The sequence below is a fragment of the Gigantopelta aegis genome, chromosome 2 (assembly GCF_016097555.1).
Source record: "Gigantopelta aegis isolate Gae_Host chromosome 2, Gae_host_genome, whole genome shotgun sequence".
Lineage (NCBI taxonomy): Eukaryota > Metazoa > Mollusca > Gastropoda > Neomphalida > Peltospiridae > Gigantopelta > Gigantopelta aegis.
This window is the reverse complement of record NC_054700.1, coordinates 13,944,427-13,964,011: the sequence shown is the minus strand read 5'-3', so window position 1 is coordinate 13,964,011 and position 19,585 is coordinate 13,944,427. Positions and strand designations below refer to the sequence as shown.

At 37.0% G+C, this 19,585-nt stretch overlaps 1 protein-coding gene across 3 annotated transcripts in view; it reads right to left on the bottom strand.

Moving 5' to 3' along the window:
• The window catches only part of LOC121381580 (chitin synthase chs-2-like), a 35,315-nt gene extending 16,508 nt beyond the window's left edge, over window positions 1-18,807 (bottom strand). The window contains exons 1-8 of one of the 3 annotated variants that reach the window (XM_041510915.1): window positions 18,605-18,807; window positions 17,016-17,159; window positions 11,045-11,098; window positions 9,774-10,309; window positions 8,203-8,380; window positions 7,290-7,427; window positions 5,820-6,961; window positions 2,497-2,576 (exon numbers count right to left, since the gene is read on the bottom strand). In XM_041510915.1, coding sequence (XP_041366849.1) covers window positions 2,497-2,576; window positions 5,820-6,961; window positions 7,290-7,427; window positions 8,203-8,380; window positions 9,774-10,309; window positions 11,045-11,086 — 2,116 coding nt within the window. In that variant the 5' untranslated portion in view covers window positions 11,087-11,098; window positions 17,016-17,159; window positions 18,605-18,807. Of the gene's footprint in view, window positions 1-2,496; window positions 2,577-5,819; window positions 6,962-7,289; window positions 7,428-8,202; window positions 8,381-9,773; window positions 10,310-11,044; window positions 11,099-17,015; window positions 17,493-18,604 lie in introns of those variants that run through there. The other 2 variants (XM_041510922.1, XM_041510929.1) reach the window with 2 other exon arrangements.
• Between the last annotated feature and the right edge of the window lie 778 nt (window positions 18,808-19,585).

Below are 19,585 nucleotides of genomic sequence, written 5' to 3'. Positions count from 1 at the left end.
ATAAAATACTTCTACGATTAAACTTACATATTAAATATAGTTTTTCTGGTTTAGAATATCAGTGTCTGTATATTCAATGTGTTTCTGGTCGTTTTAATATTTGTGAGAAGCCCAAACTGGATTTGTCTTCAAATAATTTCGTACGTACGACAAAAATTATATTTTTGGAAATAAAGTGAAATTTAACCTAGTACAAATATCAGAACGACCAGAAACACGTTTAATATACAGCCACTAATATTTTATGCAGAAAAATATATTTGATATGTAATTACAATCGTTAAAAAGTCTTTGTTAGTCGATAACATCTTAACAAGTGCAGCAAACTCAGGAATGTCCCTTTAAAGTTGTCGGGGGACCAATAACCGTTCATAACTAGTGGCTAAAATACATGTATAGTTATCTATATATATAAGAATAAACACATTACAAATTGCAATGATGGCTTCTTAACTGAATTTACCTATTTTGAACAAGACATTTTAAATAATAATAATAATAAAAAATGTTTTATTTAACGACGCACTCAACACATGTTATTTACGGTTATATGGCGTCAGACATATGGTTAAGGACCACACATATTTTGAGAGGAAACCCGCTGTCGCCACTACATGAGCTACTCTTCCGATTAGCAGCAAGGGATCTTTTATTTGCGTTTCCCACAGGCAGGATAGCACAAACCATGGCCTTTGTTGAACCAGTTATGGATCACTGGTCACTCAGGGTTTGGAGTCGGTATCTGGATTAAAAATCCCATATCTCGACTGGGATCCGAACCCAGTACCTACCAGCCTGTAGACCGATGGTCTACCACGACGCCACCGAGGCCGGTTTTTAAATAATAGGAAAAGTCCGTGCATTACAAAAACATGACTTTTGGGATGAGTTTATATTTTCGATACTAATATTAAGAAATCCTTTAGTAGGTTGTTCTTAATTATTACTACTAAAAGGAACCACCCAACCACCCCTGTAAAAATATAAAATAAAATAAAATAAAATAAATAAATAAATAAATAAATAAATAAATAAATAAGATGGACAAACGAAGTAAATAAGAAAATATACGGTCAAACAAAATAATAGTTGTGGTTCCGTCCCTAGAACAAAATGTGCGACAATTATGTTTTAAAAGGAAAAAGAAAGAAATGCTGACCGACAATCTAAATTAATGTCACCAACAAGAGGTTTTATTGTTTAACTTTTGCACAATGTTCACATTTGAAGTTTAGCTAAAAAAAAGAGAGAGAGACATTAATATATTTAGTTAGTGTATTAGGATCTGTGCAAAGTTTTCACATTTTTCAGTCCTACAAAGAGTATTACTTTTCCCGAAAACGCACTCAGCCCATTGTAATGCATTTCGTAATTTTGTATCGGCCTCGGTGGCGTCGTGGTAGGCCATCGGTCTACAGGCTGGTAGGTACTGGGTTTGGATCCCAGTCGAGGCATGGGATTTTTAATCCAGATACCGACTCCAAACCCTGAGTGAGTGCTCCGCAAGACTCAATGGGTAGGTGTAAACCACTTGCACCGACCAGTGATCCATAACTGGTTCAACAAAGGCCATGGTTTGTGCTATCCTGCCTGTGGGAAGCGCAAATAAAAGATCCCTTGCTGCTAATCGGAAGAGTAGCCCATGTAGTGGCCACAGCGGGTTTCCTCTCAAAATCTGTGTGGTCCTTAACCATATGTCTGACGCCATATAACCGTAAATAAAATGTGTTGAGTGCGTCGTTAAATAAAACATTTCTTTCTTTCATAATTTTGCAAAATGAAAAAAAAATATATTACACTTTGAACCTTAAATGAATGCCTACTCTATATCGTTAATTTCTTTACCACTTTTACCACAAAATAAACTTTGCAGGACCTAAAGTTGAAAACACTGAACAGCATGTCGGTGCACACAGGGATACATGCTTATTCATGTGACAATCTGCTTTCTTTGTGTGCATTGTGATGTTAATTTTGTTTAAACTTGTTGAATGTCATACTAGGCATATTGATATATTATTTTTCATGGTGTTTAATTATGTTGCTTTATATCTATACATCTATATTAAATATTTAATTAAATTTAAGAAAAACCTGGCTCTCTTGCTACAAATATTTTAATATAAAATATTTCAGTCTTTAAAAAAGTTTATACAGTGCCTACCTACCCTACATAATTTGCCTAGTAATAAAAAGATAAAAAATTGAACCCACCTACCTACCCTAATTTTGTCTAGTTTATGTAATCGGAACCACGCATATTATATTTGGCCTAGTTATTATTACGACCAGAAACACCACATAATTAAACTAACTTAATAACAAACACACACGCACGCATGCACGCACGCACACACACAGATAGAGAGAGAGAGAGAGAGAGAGAGAGAGAGAGAGAGAGAGAGAGAGAGAGAGAGAGAGAGAGAGAGAGAGAGAGAGAGACGCACACATGCTATAATACACGAAGTGAATAAATAAAAACGGTAACATAATTACTTTCCAAATCGAAGTAATCCGGATCTCTGATTAAAAACTTTTCTTGGGCCAGTCGGCTAGCGCAGTGCATGTAGTCCAACCTAAAACAATACATTAGTCCTTTAAAACACAGACACAATAAAGGCACACACACACACACACACACACACACACACACACACACACACACACAATAAAGGCACACACACACACACACACACACACACACACAATAAAGGCACACACACAAAAGAGATAAAATGTTTAGCATATATTTATATATTTTAAGAAAATCATTTCATTTGAACTTATTTCTGTGCTTATATCCAATTTAGGTTGAAGCACCTTGTCCTGGGCACACACACCTCAGCTATTTGGGTGATACACTTACCCATTGATTCGTTAAATCTCGCTCTGGGTGGGGGCCGGTACAGGGCTGCGAACCCTGTACCTACCAGCCTTATATCCGATGGCTTAACCACGACGCCACAGAGACCGATCTAAGAACATCAATCAGGGGTTGTTTTTTTTTTTTTGTTTTTTTTTTGTTTTGTTTTTTTTGCTATATCGTGTTAAAATGCAGTTATTGTATTTAAACACTCATATTGAAAAGATTGTAAACCATTAGTATGTTCTAATTGTATAGTCAGGTCTTGACTTTAACTTTCTTCAGTGGTGGCCCACTGGTCTACCAGGTTATAAAATCTACACCGTGTAGTTCTGGCTGGGAGAAAAGTATATGCATGGTGAGGCGGGACGTAGCCCAGTGGTAAAGCGCTCGTTTGATTAGCGGTCGTTTTGGGATCGATCCCCGTCGGTGGGTTCATTGGACTATTTCTCGTTCCAGCCAATGCACCATGACTCATATTTCAAAGGCCGTGATATGTGCTATCCTGTCTGTGGGATGGTGTGTATCAGTGTTCGAAATAAGCACATGTCCGTTTGTCCTGACAAGTGAAAATCTGCTCGGACCAGCAAAATGTACCTATATGGTTGTCCAGTGGACAAGTAAAAATGTTCAATGCAGTTTAATTTTGAGAAATAAAAAATACGGTCCTTGTATTTGAATAAAACAAAAAATGTATTTGGACAAGTGAAAATATTGCAAGACAAGTAGATTTCTCGATGTACTTGTCCGGTGGACAATTGAAAAATGCTGTTTATTTCTATCGCTGTATATAAAAGATCCTTTGCTGTATTAGGAAAAATGCAGCGGGTTTCCTCCGATGACTACGTGTCAGAATTACCAAATGTTTGACATCCAATAGCCGATTATTAATTAATCAATGTGCTCCAGTGGTTTCGTTAAACAAAACAAATTTTAACTTTAACTTTTAGAGTGTTAATTTAAATGGTCTTGTTCTATATGCTTGTCTTGGGAATTGGTTGGGATTTCATAATCGATAATTAATCCATATATCGGTTTGTACCAACCGATCAACTTTTGATTACACAATCGGTTAAAATTATATGAACATAAAGTGCTTTTGAATTGTAAGCGTCATGTACCTATTGTTGTGTTCACCGCAATAGATCCTATAAATCGCTATTTATACCATTATTAATTATTTAATATATTATTTTTTCTTTAAACACCAACCCCAATATAATCAGTTCCGTCATCTAATCTAGAAGAACAATTACAGTTAACACATTTCCACACAATCGATCACAGATTTTAATAATCGATCATCATTTTAATAATCGGTAGAACCAAACCGATCAATATTGGATTATGATCGTCGATTTTTAAAATATATTATACACATGTACAACGAAAAAAAGAAAGAAAACAGGTCACGCGGGTGTTTTTTAGGTACTGTAGAGGATTGGTTCCCAGAATCATGTGTTTCAGCCTTATATAAAGTTTGTTGTAATTAGGCAGAAATCAGAAATTTGGGCTAGTGCTTTATTTTGGTGAGCTAGTGGAATTTACAACCCCACTAGCCCTGTGGCTAGTGACTTTAAAAAAAATGTGTCATACCCTGCAATCAACCATTGACACATCGCTACTATATGCCAAGTCCTTCAGAAAATGTTTGGGTAACGTTTTTTCTCTCCAGTAGACATATATTATGTTTGGGTGGCAGCCAAAAGGCTAAAATGACAATATTGAATTTTGGTGCAATAAATCATTATTAGACACCCATAGATTATTCATTCTAATTGTGTTTTGGTGTTACTAACATTGTTTAACATTATTTATTGCCTTGTATCTAAAAGTAGCTTCAAATCTGACGGTTCCGATCCTCAATCGATCAATATTAAAAGCTAAAAATATCCACCAATTGGCTAAGAATATCTTTAACTGAGTGTTTTGAACGATCCAGTTTTGTAATGTGTTTTTTGGTGTGTACTTTTCCCCCGTTATCTGCCTTTTGGGTTAATATTTACAACCATTATAGTGGGATGGTTCTTTATAAGCAGACTTTGATTAATTCATACATTTCGTTCATTAGTCAATCCATCTCACTAGCCGGCTATCAATGTATTCTACCAGTACGTTCGAACATCCACCTTTGGTTCATCTGACTATACCATCAAAGTACTAAACCCATTAATTCACTCATCCATTCAAACATTGATCTACTTAGCAACCCAAAACACATCCGTCCAGCCACAATCATTCTTCCATCCATCCACCCAATGATCGAACCAAGCAACGGCCCAGCCACCCAAAGACCATTCATTTATCCATTCGAGCATTCATCTACTCAGCAAACCAACACACATCCGCCCAGCTAATCATATATCCATCCACCAACCCAATCCTCAACCAGTTAACTGTCCAGCAACCTAAAAACAATTCATTCATCCAGCCAATGATCCATCTATCTATCTATGTGTCCATGACATCTACTTAAGCAGCTCTCTACAAAGTATATATATGATATTGTTGTGTGAAATCTATTCAAGCAGCAAACAATTCTGAACATATATAATGAAGTTTGGCGAAACTACCGAAGCAGCTAACCACCCTGTACATATATAATATTTTGTGAAAACTACTAAGTAACTACATTCCAGCACGAAAGATATATTGGCTATTGGGTGCACATTATATTATATAATGTTGTTGTGTGAAATCTACTCAAGCAGCTATCCGCCATGTACGTACATAATGCTGTTGTGTAAAATCTACCCAAGCAGCTATCCACCATGTACGTATATAATGCTGTTGTGTGAAATCTACTCAAGCAGCTATTCACTGTGTACGTATATAATGCTGTTGTGTGAAATCTACCCAAGCAGCTATCCACTGTGTACGTATATAATGCTGTTGTGTGAAATCTACTCAAGCAGCTATCCACCGTGTACGTATATAATGCTGCTGTGTGACTTACCTGTACAGTGACTTCAGTAGCTGACTCATTTCTTTCCTAGTCTCGTGCCACATGGTGGCACACACATACAGCATGGGCGTCACACTGTCCAGACCCGGCACCCCCGGCTTGCTGCTCTCGCATCGCCCTCGCACCACATCCAACTCGTATCGACGTCTGCGCATCGTCAGATTGTAATCCGGGAAAATTCCATTGTAGTTCGGAGTGACGAACAGCCGTTCAATTTTGGCCATGCGTTCGCACTTCGGGAACCATATATGTGACGTAATCAGGCAGTAGGAGATCCAGAGTGCGCCCGCACATCCGAGTGGAATGACTAGAGGGATTAAGTCCAGTCGCGGGCACGCCCATTCCCCGTCATGCCAGTGGGACGGCAAAAAGGCGTAGCGGCACTGTAGGTAGACCACGCCTAGACTTACAGGAGGTGACAGCAGGAGAGGCAAGGCGAAGGACATGCGCTGCATGTGCAGTTTGCACGCCAAACCCGCCAGGTACGTGCAGATAATGCCAGACCCGATCTGTATGTACATCAAGCTGTATGTCGCCAGGTGACCCACAACGTCACCATCTGTCCTCGCAACCACGTCCGGTAAGCTGTACCCGCTGTTGGTGATCAGTCTTGCGAGGAGGACGGTTAGTCCAATTTTCAGAGGTCCTATGAGGAAGTAGGACGTCTCCTTGACGTTATGGAGCGTGTTCCTCCACGATTTAAAACAGCAGTGCACCTTCATACACAGGAACCACTCGCCCGAAATAAAATTCTGCCAAAATCCCAAAGAAACAAGACCCAGGGCTACTGGAATTTCCCAGGTGAAATATCCAAACTGCACTAGATTTCTCAAACTGAATGTCGCGTTCTTGTCCACTGTGATACTTGGACCAGCAGACGATGTGAAGTCTGTCAGGGTGAAAAGCACTGCTGATCCGACCTGACACACAAACGCCGCGGTGATACCGACCAGCTTGAGACAGTTCCACAAACCGGAGGTTAGCTTGTAGTCCGAGAAGAGCATCTGGAGAAAGCTAGGCACCTGGAACACAGCAAACGTGATGACGATTCCACAGAAGAAATCAGTTGATGGGAGAACTTTGAACACCAGGAGGGATATTCCACAGGTCTGGAGCAGCTCCAGCACTGTCAGCTGAAAACAGTGAAGAGAAAGAGGTAACAAAACAAGATCATTACAATCATATCTGAAAACAGTGTAGAGAAACAAGCCACAAACAAGAGCATTATAATACGACCCATAATATCTGAAAACAGTGTAGAGAAACAGGTCAAAAACAAGAGCATTACAATACGACCTAGCATATCTCAAAACAGGGCAATAGGCGCCCTTTTAGTTTAGGTGTATTATTTTTTTGGCTAGCAGTAGATGACCCTACGTTACAAATAATCTACTGAGGTTGTGCTATGTCAGTGGTGACTTCCTTGTCTTTTGAACACCTCAAAGTAAAACTTTAACTTACCACAAATAAGGTTTTTACAGACGGCCATTCCTTGCCACCGAAGAGAATCTTCATGAAGGACAGAAGCCAGTTCCATCCAATGGGAGCGCAGATACAGAACAGCAGGAGAACCATGCTCACACTGAGAGACTGTTTGTCCTGTAATAAATCATCACATACAGGCAAGGAAAGATGTATGTGTTCAACCTCTGCACATTTTAAAGCTAGGGCTATTTGGCATCTAACACTAGTTTAATTAGTATTTAATAACTAGCTTAATTAGTATTTAATAACTGCCCTCCATCCACCAAAAACAAAAACACCACCCAAATATGCTGCCATCTTGTGATGTCTTTGATGTATGCGTATATGTGTACGCCTGTACTTATGTATGCTTGTTTCGTTTAACGACACCACTAGATCACATTGATCTCGTTGATTCCTGACGTTATCAGAAACGTCTACAGACTGGTAGGTGCTGGGTTCGGATCCCAGTGGAGGCATGAGATGTTTAATCCAGATACCGACTCCAAACCCCGAGTGAGTGCTCCGCAAGACTCAATGGGTAGGTGTAAACCACTTGCACCGACCAGTGATCCATAACTGGTTCAACAAAGGCCATGGTTTGTGCTATCCTGCCTGTGGGAAGCGCAACTAAAGGAGCCCTTGCTGTTAATCGGAAAGAGTAGCCCATGTAGTGGCGACAGCGGGTTTCCTCTCAAAATCTGTGTGGTCCTTAACCATACGTCTGACGCCATATAACCGTAAATAAAATGTGTTGAGTGCGTCGTTAAATAAAACATTTCTTTCTTTCTTTATCAGAAACTGTCAGTGATAATTGTACCTATCTGTCTGTATGTAAATCGTCCACTGACGTCAACAGAAACAGCTACAATAATTGTTTGACCTATCTGTGTGTAAATCGTTCACTGACCTCGTTGATGCCTGACGTTAGGAGGAACAGCGACAGTCTGCTGGTGACGGTGGTTGCCAGGATGGCGAGCACGAGGAAGACGTAGAGGACGAGTCTGAGAATCTTGAGCAGTTCCTTGAAGATGGAGTCGCTGGCGTCGCTATCTCGCTCAGACAGCTGGAACACGTCGTACGGCCTCCTGTGATAACAACAACGTCAACATCAGCTGCGTGTGCCATTAGCGCAATTCCACGGTGAATGAAGTTACATGTACAGCTAACTTTTAAATTTCAAATACTTGTGTTTTGGGATACTTTTCTATGAGATGATCATAAGCCTCAAAAGATCGCGCACAATTCCTTTGGATGTCTTCTAAACATTCTCATGGGGTTTTTTCTACTAGTAAATTAAATTATTTGGTTGTAATGTGTTAGTTCAATGTATAATGTTTACATTTCAAAGTAAAACGAGTTTAGGGTTGTTTCTTTTTAAAATTATTAATTTAACTTTTTTAAGATTCATAATCTTACAGTTAATGCAATAAATGTACATACGGCAACATATCTAATGTTTATTAATAAATATATATAAATGTGAAATGTATACAAATATTACTAATAACAATATCAATTATACTAGTCCTGGCTTTAAACACAATCTTGAAAGCAGTGTTCGACATACAGAAAGAAAGTCCATCCCTACAAAATATGGAAATTATAAATTAAAAAGATATATACAGTCAAACTTCGTTATCTCGATTTCTGTTATCGCCTTAGCCAAGCACAAAGTTAATTAACAATTTCTGCGGCAACACACCATTATGCGACTTCGATACATCACCCTTTTTGCTGCGCTAATATTCATCAAAGTGGTCATTTAATTGACCTTGACTGCCGTTGCAAAAATGTAATTACAGTCATCTTAAGTTAAAATAATATGAGAGCTGTTGTGAGTTTAAAACGTAATAATATGCAGAGTTTTATCACCTGTGTTTCTAGACTCTGGTAATGGGCATGATTCCCCACCATTCTATTTATTCCCAATTTTGGAGTAAAAAAAATCCCAATCTGAATGTAACTATCATTCACTTGACGAACCTTCCTTCCCCAATAGCCTTTTGTAATGCACAATAGATATATTTATTTGAATAAACACAAGCACATGTATATACGTTTTACGTTAACCGTTTTTGACTGTTTTTGTTATGTTAACCGTTTTTAAAATTCGTTTTGCTATTGGATACGGTTTGTTTGTTTGTTTGTTTTTAGGGTTTTTTAGGGGTGGCTTTTCAATTTGCTACAGAATTTTATATATAGTCGAGTTTAGAATTGTTTGGGAAAAGTGATTGTTAGTGTGGTGGTGGTGGTGGTGGTGGCGGTGGTGATCATGGATGAAGTTGTGGTGGATTTTCTTTTTCTTTTTAATATTTTTTTTATTTTATGGCGGATTTTCAAGTGCCCTTACGAGGTTGTCTTGATGTTGTTTTGTTGTTCTTGTTATTTGTGTGTTGTTATTTAAAATGTTACTTTATGACTGGGGATGATCATTTTATACTCTATGCCAACAACTGAAAAGAGGAAACTAATCCCTACCAACTGTCATCTTCCTCCACCTCCTCCTCCACCTCAACAGTCGTGGCAATGCTGTGGCTGTCGTCTGCTGAACGGTTGTGGACGCTGTCCTGACTGCCGCCGTTTCCCGCCGTCCTCTCCAGACTCTCGTTTATCCCGTTCTGGACATTCACCCCCGTCATCGACACGCTCTCATTAAAATCATCGTCCAGCGTCCCCGCCAAAGACGGTCGCCGTTTGTTAGTGCTCTTTGGAACATGGAGGAGATTAAGACGACGCTTGTCCATAGGTTCATCCGCGTGGTCACAGGTCAAGTCCCCGATCGTGGATCTTCGCTGACCAGACTTCTCCGAGTTGAGCTTGTTGTAGGCCAGAAGGTTTGGGACGGAGAATCGTTTGTTGTAGTCCTCCACGGGTGAGCTGACGTCAGCAGACACGTGACCGCTGTCTAGGGAGTGAGCTACGGACTGGTAACACTCCGGAACTGTTGAGTCATTATGTGTACTCATACTTGAAAGCGAGGCTTGGAACTGCTGGCTCGTGTCCCGCTCCTTGACCTGCGGGTAAACATTAATTAATAATCAGCACGTGCGGTGTTCATTGGTTCTCACTCTGGTTCTTCCTGCATTGCTTTAAGATCTATATATAAGTTATGAAATAATTCAGCTGGGTATGGTTACTGTAGAAAAAAAAAAGTCTGTAGGATTATTTGGTACAAGCTGTTTGCTGTAGACGACTTGAGACCATTTGATAAATTGATATAGCCGACCTGTCTTGACGTCTTTACCATTACAATCCCAGTTTGCAGTACGTTTTTGCGTGCCTAGTATAAAAAAACCCATATATATATATATATATATATATATATATATGATAGGTCTAGTTATTGGTTTTATTTTTCTCATTACTATTGTTATTATTATTATTTTTATTTATTTTATTTATTATTATTATTATTATTATGTTTTATTATCTTATTATTATTATTATTATTATTGTTATTATTATTTATTATTATCATCTCATCATCATCATCATCATCATTATTATTTTTATTATTATTATTATATCATTATTATTATCAATACCATATCATACCATATATTATCATTATATTATCATTATATTATATTATATTATATTATCATTATATTATCATTATATTATATTATCATTATATTATCATTATATTATATTATCATTATACTATATTATTATTTGTCTTTTTGCTCTTGTAGCCCTTTTCTTCCACAAGGGGTAATCCCCCAAATGGGCCTATAGATGGTACTAACCTTTTTCTTTATACAATCCTCCAGAGCCTCTCGATTCCACATGTTAAGAAAAACCTGAAATCAACGAGAAAAAAGATTTAAAGTATTCCTGATTAACTGGTATTAATTAAAACATGGTTACAGCATAATTTCTACATTTTGTTTCCATATTTATTTCATGTCATGTGCTTTTATACCATTAACGGTTCAAGCACGCTTCATTGGGTTGCCCTTATATATATATATACATATATATATATATATATATATATATGTGTGTGTGTGTGTGTGTGTGTGTGTGTGTGTGTGTTTATTACCAGAGTGTTTTTCGGTATCGTCAATATCATATACATATAACAAATGTTTTAGACTGATTTTATACACTTGATGCGCAGCACAGGAATAGACGTTAACAAATGCGATATATTGCAACAGTGACAACTTGCGACCAGTCTAAATTTAAATGCCATGTATAGAGTCGAGCCAAATGGTTTGAAGAAATACGCACGGATTGTTGGTTACGGTTATATAATTTTCTACTGTTTCATTTTTACAGGAATATATTTAGTAATAAAATTTGTTGATTATATTTTTACAAATGTTCAAAACAGTTTAAATGTATACAGTAATCCGAAGTGTAAAAAGATTTGAAAAATACTCACATAGCAAAATGAGCTTTTTAAAAACAAAACATTTGGAACATCACTGTATTATATAACCGCTATGATATTCCAGGAAAGTGAAAATAGAATGGCAACATCGAAACGAAAGAAAGATTCTTGAAGTGTTCACAAAAAGACGTTTAAGAACAATTGTTTTTGTATTTTGTTTCATCTTTATATTATAAAAGTTTTGTTTTATTGAGAAGTATTATAGTAAAATCCTGCACATTTTTTGTATTGGGAATGAGTCTAAACCAAATGCGTTAAGTTATTATTGCGTCGATGTGTTCGCCGCATTTTTCGCATTAATTACTTGCTCGCATTAATTTCATGATTTACAGTATTAGGAATAAAAATTGTATTATGCGAGCCTCTGCCGAGCATAATACATCATTTTTATCCCTAATATATGATATTGACGATACCGAAATACACAAAGGTAATAATCTCTTTATCATATAATCTCAAGCTTAATACATCATGTTTTTGTAAACTGTACACGCAACTTTAATTCCAGTCCGCCATTACTAGATATTCAAATGACGTAAGAATATGTGGCGCGATGTATTTTTGAATGGAAATGACGTCAAACTCGAATGACGTCATTTTGGATGTCCTTACGTCAAAATAAAGTTATGCCTAACGTTCTTCGTTTTCTGAACGCTGGACAGCTTTCAGTGTCAAATTGCCATTGAAATTTTTTATTTGATGACTATGAATGCATACGTCAGTCATGGAGTGCCACCTAAGTACGTTTGCTTAAATGTCAATAAACCTAGTGCCAAGACCTCGACTAATTTACATCAAAATGCAGTTGGAATCGGCACTCTCAGGATTTTATGTTACAAATAAAAAATGCATTTGAAGGTAATCGGTAACCGTTCAGTATAAATGTATGTTCAGATTTATAACATTTTGTGTTTTATTTTGCTATTAATATGATTTTGGCATTCTTGCTGGTTATAATGTCTTGAATTTGACTTTTTGTCTTGGTAATTTTGCAACTGTGTATTTCCGCATTCCTCTGCGTGTCATACAACGTCATAGGATTACGTGACGTCATCAGTTTTAAGCCAATGCGGGGAAATTATAAGTGTTGGCGTATTTAGATTCTGATAAACAAAGCAGGAATGTACGAGTCTTATGGATGACATTATGTAATAAAACAATTATTGACCACATTTCGGGCAATATCATGTTTTATGGACCGAAGAAATTGATATTGCCCTCAATGACGGTCAATAATTGATATATATATATATATATATATATATATATATATATATATATATATATATATATATATATATATATACTCTTCAGAAAAGTAGGAGAACTCTATAAATAAGAAATTACAATTGCCAAAATAGTAAGGTATATATGCTGTGAGGAATGGTTATATGATAATAGTGAATTAATTGGGCAAACATTACAACCGGTAGTTCAGTTTTACAGTAAGTTTTATGACCACCGAAGATCTTGAAGGACGATTGGGGTCAGAAGTGAAATTTGAAAGTTGACGTTTTTTATCATTAAATCGCAAATTCAAACAATAAAAATGACTAAAAACAAAATAATAACAACTGTATGATCAACAGAATGAAAAGGATTGACAGAAATAATGTTCCACAGTGATTAATGAACCTTCCTGGAAATTGTCAAAATCGAGAATGACACCCCACGCACGTGTACGAGGCAACTGCGTGATGCGCGTGCAAACTATGGAATGTGTTTCGGTGTGTTGATAAACAGACCTGCATGTTCTTTTCTAGGATGTCTGTGGTCAAAACGTATGTTCGATCTAATAGTTGATATTAATATTTTAGGTTCCCCTAGTATTTATATATATATATATATATATATATATATATATATATATAAACTGCATGTATATATAATTAACTACCGCATTGGATGTAAATATATTACATACCATCTATTAAAAATAGATATTGTTGTTCCAGAATCCCCTGGCGGAAATTCAATTGAACATCCGTGTAAATGTCTCAGTTTTGACGCCCTTTTAGACAGAAATGACGCAGTTTTTCTCTTAACCCACATCTGATGTCAACATTCACCGAGATGTGTTTAGGGAGGTGGGCGATATCTCACGAACAATTTGACTGGTTTCCAGCCTATTTTATCCATCATGTTATTTTTGACGTTAGGCGCAAAAACCAGTGTAGGACCGTCTGCTATGACGTAAGAGAATAATACCATCGTGTTTACTGATATAAGAGAATTATAAGGTGGCGTTTGTGACACAGTTTATGGCCTACTCCTGTCGCTAGGTTCTCGGTGAAAGCAGAGTTTACTGTCAAACTGATAACGTGCGCAATATTTAACTTGTCCCATCTCCCATGATCTAGTGTAAACGAATCCCAAATGTACGTACAGAAATTAATTGGTTCACATAAACCAATGTTCCATGAACAGCACATTAAGATAGATAAGGCTATGAGGTATTCTCTATATTATCAGCAGATGCGTGAAAAATATATATTGTGCTGACTACAACAATACTACAGTTGAATTACAACAAAAAAAAACCATAGACCAATGTGTAGGCAAACATTCGGGTAAGTAATCAGACAGTCAACCAAGCAAGCATTTGGTCAATTAATCAGATAATTAAGTCAAGCAAGCATCTGGGCAACCAGACAGTTAGTCAGACAGGCATTTGGGCAAGCAATCAGATAGTCACTAAGGCAGGCAGATATATGGGCAACCAATCCGACCTTCAGTCATGCAAGCATTTTGGCAAAGCAATCATACCTTCAGTCAGGCAAACATTTAAGCTAGCAATCAGACCGTCAGTCAGGCAAGTATTTGGGCAAGCACTCAGATAGCCAATCAGGCATGCAAGCATTTGGGCAAGCAATCAGACAGTCAACGAGGGAAGAACTTGGGTAAGCAACCGGACCTTCAGCCAGGCAAGCATTTTGGTAAACATACAGTTAGCAAGGCACGCAAACATTCGAGCCAGCTAGCCAGCCTACCAATCCGTCAATGCGAACTAACCCTACTCCTGATTTTTGAATGGCTTGCCTAGAACATATCACAATGACATCTAAGTTTCACTGCTCCTACATTTTTTAAATTGAAATGTTCTTAAATTATATAGATAACATTAGAATTTTAACATGTATACCTGTAATATTGTCGCTAACGTCTTTATATAGTGAGAGAGACTGAAAGAGAGAGTCACAGAGACAGAGATAGATACAGACAGCGAGATGGAGACAGATCCAGACAGTAAGTGAGTGGGTGAGTGAGTGGATGGATGAGTGAGTGAGCGAGTGAGTGAGAGACCACATAGTTGAGGGTGTGTTCCCAGAACAGCGTGCCTGATTGAATGTAAGTTCAAACGTAAAGTCAAAATGATATGAAACAAAAGGCAAGGCGAGGACAGCTGTAACAAATAAAGTGATATCATTTTGATTTGAAAACGACGAGAATAGCATCTACATGACTACCTATATAAAATAAATCACCGGTAATTATTTGTTGGCTGACATCCATTGCTGAGACGTCTAGTACACTGTCTATATTATGATATGGGTATATATATATATATATATATATATATATATATATATATATGTATATATATCTGATGGTTTTCTACCATGGGGATACAAACTGTTTTTTCTGCAACTTTAATCCTAAATCCACATAATCCAGTGTTAAGGTAGGCGTGTCTATACGTCTCTTTCCTCTACCACATGAATTCTAAATCCACATAATCCAGTGTTAAGGTAGGCGTGTCAGTACGTCTGTTTCCTTTACCACAGAAATTCTAAATCCACATAATCCAGTGTTAAGGTAGGCGTGTCAGTACGTCTGTTTCCTCTACACCAGGGATTTTAACTCCACATGATCCAGTGTTAAAGTAGTCGTGTCAATACGTCTGTTTCCTTTACCCAGGAATTCTAACTCCGCATAATCCAGTCTCAGGTAGGCGTGTTTATACGTCTGTTTCCTTTACCACAGTGATTATAACTCCACATAATCCAGTGTAAGGTAGGCGTGTTTATACTTCTGTTTCCTCTATCCAAGGAATTCTAAATCCACAGGATGCAGAGTGATGATATGTCTGTCTCTTCTACCACAGCACCACTAACTTCAGTCTACCAAAAGTAAGCGAGCTGTTTCAACCGTGAATGTCATGGAAAACATGTTCTTCCCACACATTAGCGTGCTTAACAGTTCACCCTGGTACTCGTCACTTGTCATCTCAAAAAACACAAAAACGTCTGTTGTTTGATAAAGTGTTTTGACACAGCACTGACATAGCTATGCGTCTTATGTTGGGACCATCGTGGAGTGGATAGAGCGTGGGGGATTGGTAGGGAAAATAACAGTTTTATTACGTCATTTGATAGATTGACAATGACCGATTAACGTCATCCATTTTGTTTTAAAGGAAAAAGAAAATGCTAATAAAAGAAAAAAAAGTTAATCTTATTTATGAATATGTCTGATATGGTAACGGTTTGCTTGCTTTCTAACCGACCCCTCCAAACAGGCAACATATTTACGTTCTCATCTCATTTTATAGATAGATAGATAGATAGATAGATAGATAGATAGATAGATAACTAGTTTAATGTGCCATATACCATTAGGGTTTTGAACACGCCATCCAGAGTCCGACTTCCGAGTGAGTTTAAGGTGGGCGGAATTTGGAATACGAATTTAGTAGTTAGGTCAAAGACCTAAATCCAAAAATGAGCTCATTTCATACCACTCATATCTGTCCAAGTCTAAAGAATAAAATTAGAGTGCTCGTCCGAAAGGGTTTTAATGTGTTTTGAGCAATTAGAATGGGCTGCCAAAATAAAGTGCGTCGGACTATTTACAATTTTTTTTTTTTAAATAAATAAAAATAAAAAATAAAATAAAACTCATCTGAATGTCCATCTTCCACATACACAATCTCTGTTTATGTATCATTGTAAACTATACTATAGATTACACATTGCAGATTTACCCAGATACCCACACTTATATATGCACTCTTTATGTGTTCTAACACCCATTTCTGATGATATAGCACTTTTTGCCAAGTTTTACCATAGTTTGACACCCAATAGCCGATGTATTTTTCGTGTTGGGGTGTCGTTAAACATTCATTCATTCATTCATTCATTGCTGCCAAGTATAACTAAAGACATTATTTAAGGCACTGTCTTATTAGGGCAATTGGATTCTGGGTAATTCGGTTGTTACTTTTGGTGTGCCCCGAACCCGGCATTCACAAAGCACTCATTCACCACGCCCCTATATCGCGAATACGGCTCTAAAATAAATCATTTAGCAGTTTTTACCTGGATGTGTCCTAGTGTGTAAGAAGCTATAGACGCAGTGTGTGCTATTTTTCAACACATCGCAGCTGGATCCGCATGTTAGTCACTCCTTCCCATCTCCTCCCTGAATTAACTGAGGTAGAAAATATGTCGTCAGGGCGGTACCTATCCCAAAATAACTAGGGTGGTAATAAAACAAGAAGAATTAAACAGGAAACAGACAGGATACAAAGGCCTTTCTAACAGCAGTAACTGTTGTGGTATACTGTCTGAAAGAAAAAGCCTAATGGCTCACTGACAGGGATTGATCCAAGAATGTTTTTGTCATTTACCATTCCCAGCCTCCATCCAAAAAGCAAGGGGTTGAAAAATTAGGGTTTTATAATATAGGGTATTCTCCAGGTAGACAAAAGGGGCAAGGGGCACCTGTAAACTACAAATGGTGGCGGCCTCTCTCTCTCTCTCTCTCTCTCTCTCTCTCTCTCTCTCTCTCTCTCTCTCTCTCTCTCTCTCTCTCTCTCTCTCTCTCTCTCTCTCTCTCTCTCTCTCTCTCTCCTTGCCTTGTGTAGCTAGATAGCCTGGCATATGCAAATAAAAGTAATAACTTTTTGAATGGAGGTATAATCTTTAACATATATAATATACACATTTAGTATTTTTAATGTTTATTACGTTTTAACAGGTATTACAATTTTACAGCATGCTTTTGTCAGTTAAGTTTAATAATATGTGTATTACATTTCATTACATTTTATGGCTGTTTATTATACTTCGAGTTTTAACATGTTTATCACATTTCAGTTTTATAGCGAAATTACTATGCTTCAGACATTTAATATGCTGTTTGCATTGCATATTTTATATTAATTTTTACTTACTTACTTACTACTTACTTACATTTTACAGCCTGATTATAACACTTCAAATGTGTCCGTGTTATTACCTCCTATGTTTCTAACATGTTTATGACATGATAATATACCTGTTACACTGAGGTCACCTTTGAATTTTTTGGAACTAGACCTTGGGTCAGACAGTTTCTGAAATTTGAATTTGATGAAACGAAGAAAACGTTTTCGATAGTTGAAACCCACCATAACATTGGGTACACCAAATAATCGTGTTTGGGTTTTTTTTGGTGGGGTGAGGTATCTGTTGTGGTGTTGGTGGTGGGGGGGAGGGGGTGTTGGTGGGGTGTTGGTGCGGTTATTTTGGGGTATTTTGTTATATTTTTATTTTGTATTTCTTCTTCTTTTTTTGGTGTTTTTTTTAAAGATATTTAGTAAAAAAATTAGTTTTGGGGAGATTTTTACATAAATTAAATCTTATGATTTCACACCCATATTTTGCGCACAGTTTACATTAATAGATTAATATAATATAATATAATATAATATAATATAATATAATATAATATAATATAATATAATATAATTTAACACTAACATAATCCAATAGATTACAATAGTTTAATTTATTTAATATATAATATAATATAACATAACATAATATAATTTAAGAGATTACAATAATTTAGAGATTACAATAATTTAATTTATTTACAATTTAATTTAATTTAATTTAATTAATTTAATTTAATTAACACTTACCTGCTGTCTTAATATTCCACGTTATTTTAAGATGTCCTCAAATTCTTGTATCCATTTGGTCATAATGAGAATGTTCATAAACTAAGTATGTCTAAGTTTTCGGATTGTTTTTGTATCACTTCTACTCCCACTTAAACTCTTGTGTCATGTGAAAAACGACAACAGATAATGCGGCGGTATTAGCTTAGCATCTGACCTTTCTATCTGACAAAGTGACATCGTCTCATCTGACACCGAACTTGATGTTTTCTGTCAGAGGGAGGATTTACTTAACAGAATGCATCTGACGTCACACCTAGTTGTGCGATCGTGACGTGGAACAAGCGTGAACCAAGCGTATCTTATGAATATATTTTCATATACAGGATACATTTTTTGGGTTACACCCATCAAAGGCGTAACTTGACATTATTATATATTTGTATACGCAAGAATCTTTAACTCACGCCGACGCAAGGTAATTACACGCATGTTTCGCCTTCAGTGTCATTGGGGGGGGGGGGGGGGGGGGGGGTGCTTTAACAATCACGAAACGCAAAATGAGCCTATTAAATAATGTTTGTAACTCCCTAGTAAGCCAACCCTCATATGATGTCCTGGAACGCTAAGACCACTTCTTCTCTAAAATTAATGCTCTTGTACCGGCTTCGGTGGCGCAGTTGTTAAGCCGTCGGACTACAGGCTGGTAGGTACAGGGTTCGCAGCCCGGTACCGGCTTTATCCCAGAGCGAGTTCTTAAGGGCTCAGTGGGTAGGTGTAAGGTCATTGCACCCTCTTCTCTCTCACTAACCACTAACTACTAACAACTAACTAACAGCGTGCTTGAACCTTAATTAGATATAACACGAAAATAAGTTGAAATTAATGCTCTAGTCATTTCTCCCACCCTTTCTCTATGTTCAGCATGATTAAGTTATCTGTTTGAATTGTTTCTTTGATATTAATAAAATAAAATAAAAATGTTTTCGTTAAGACATCAGT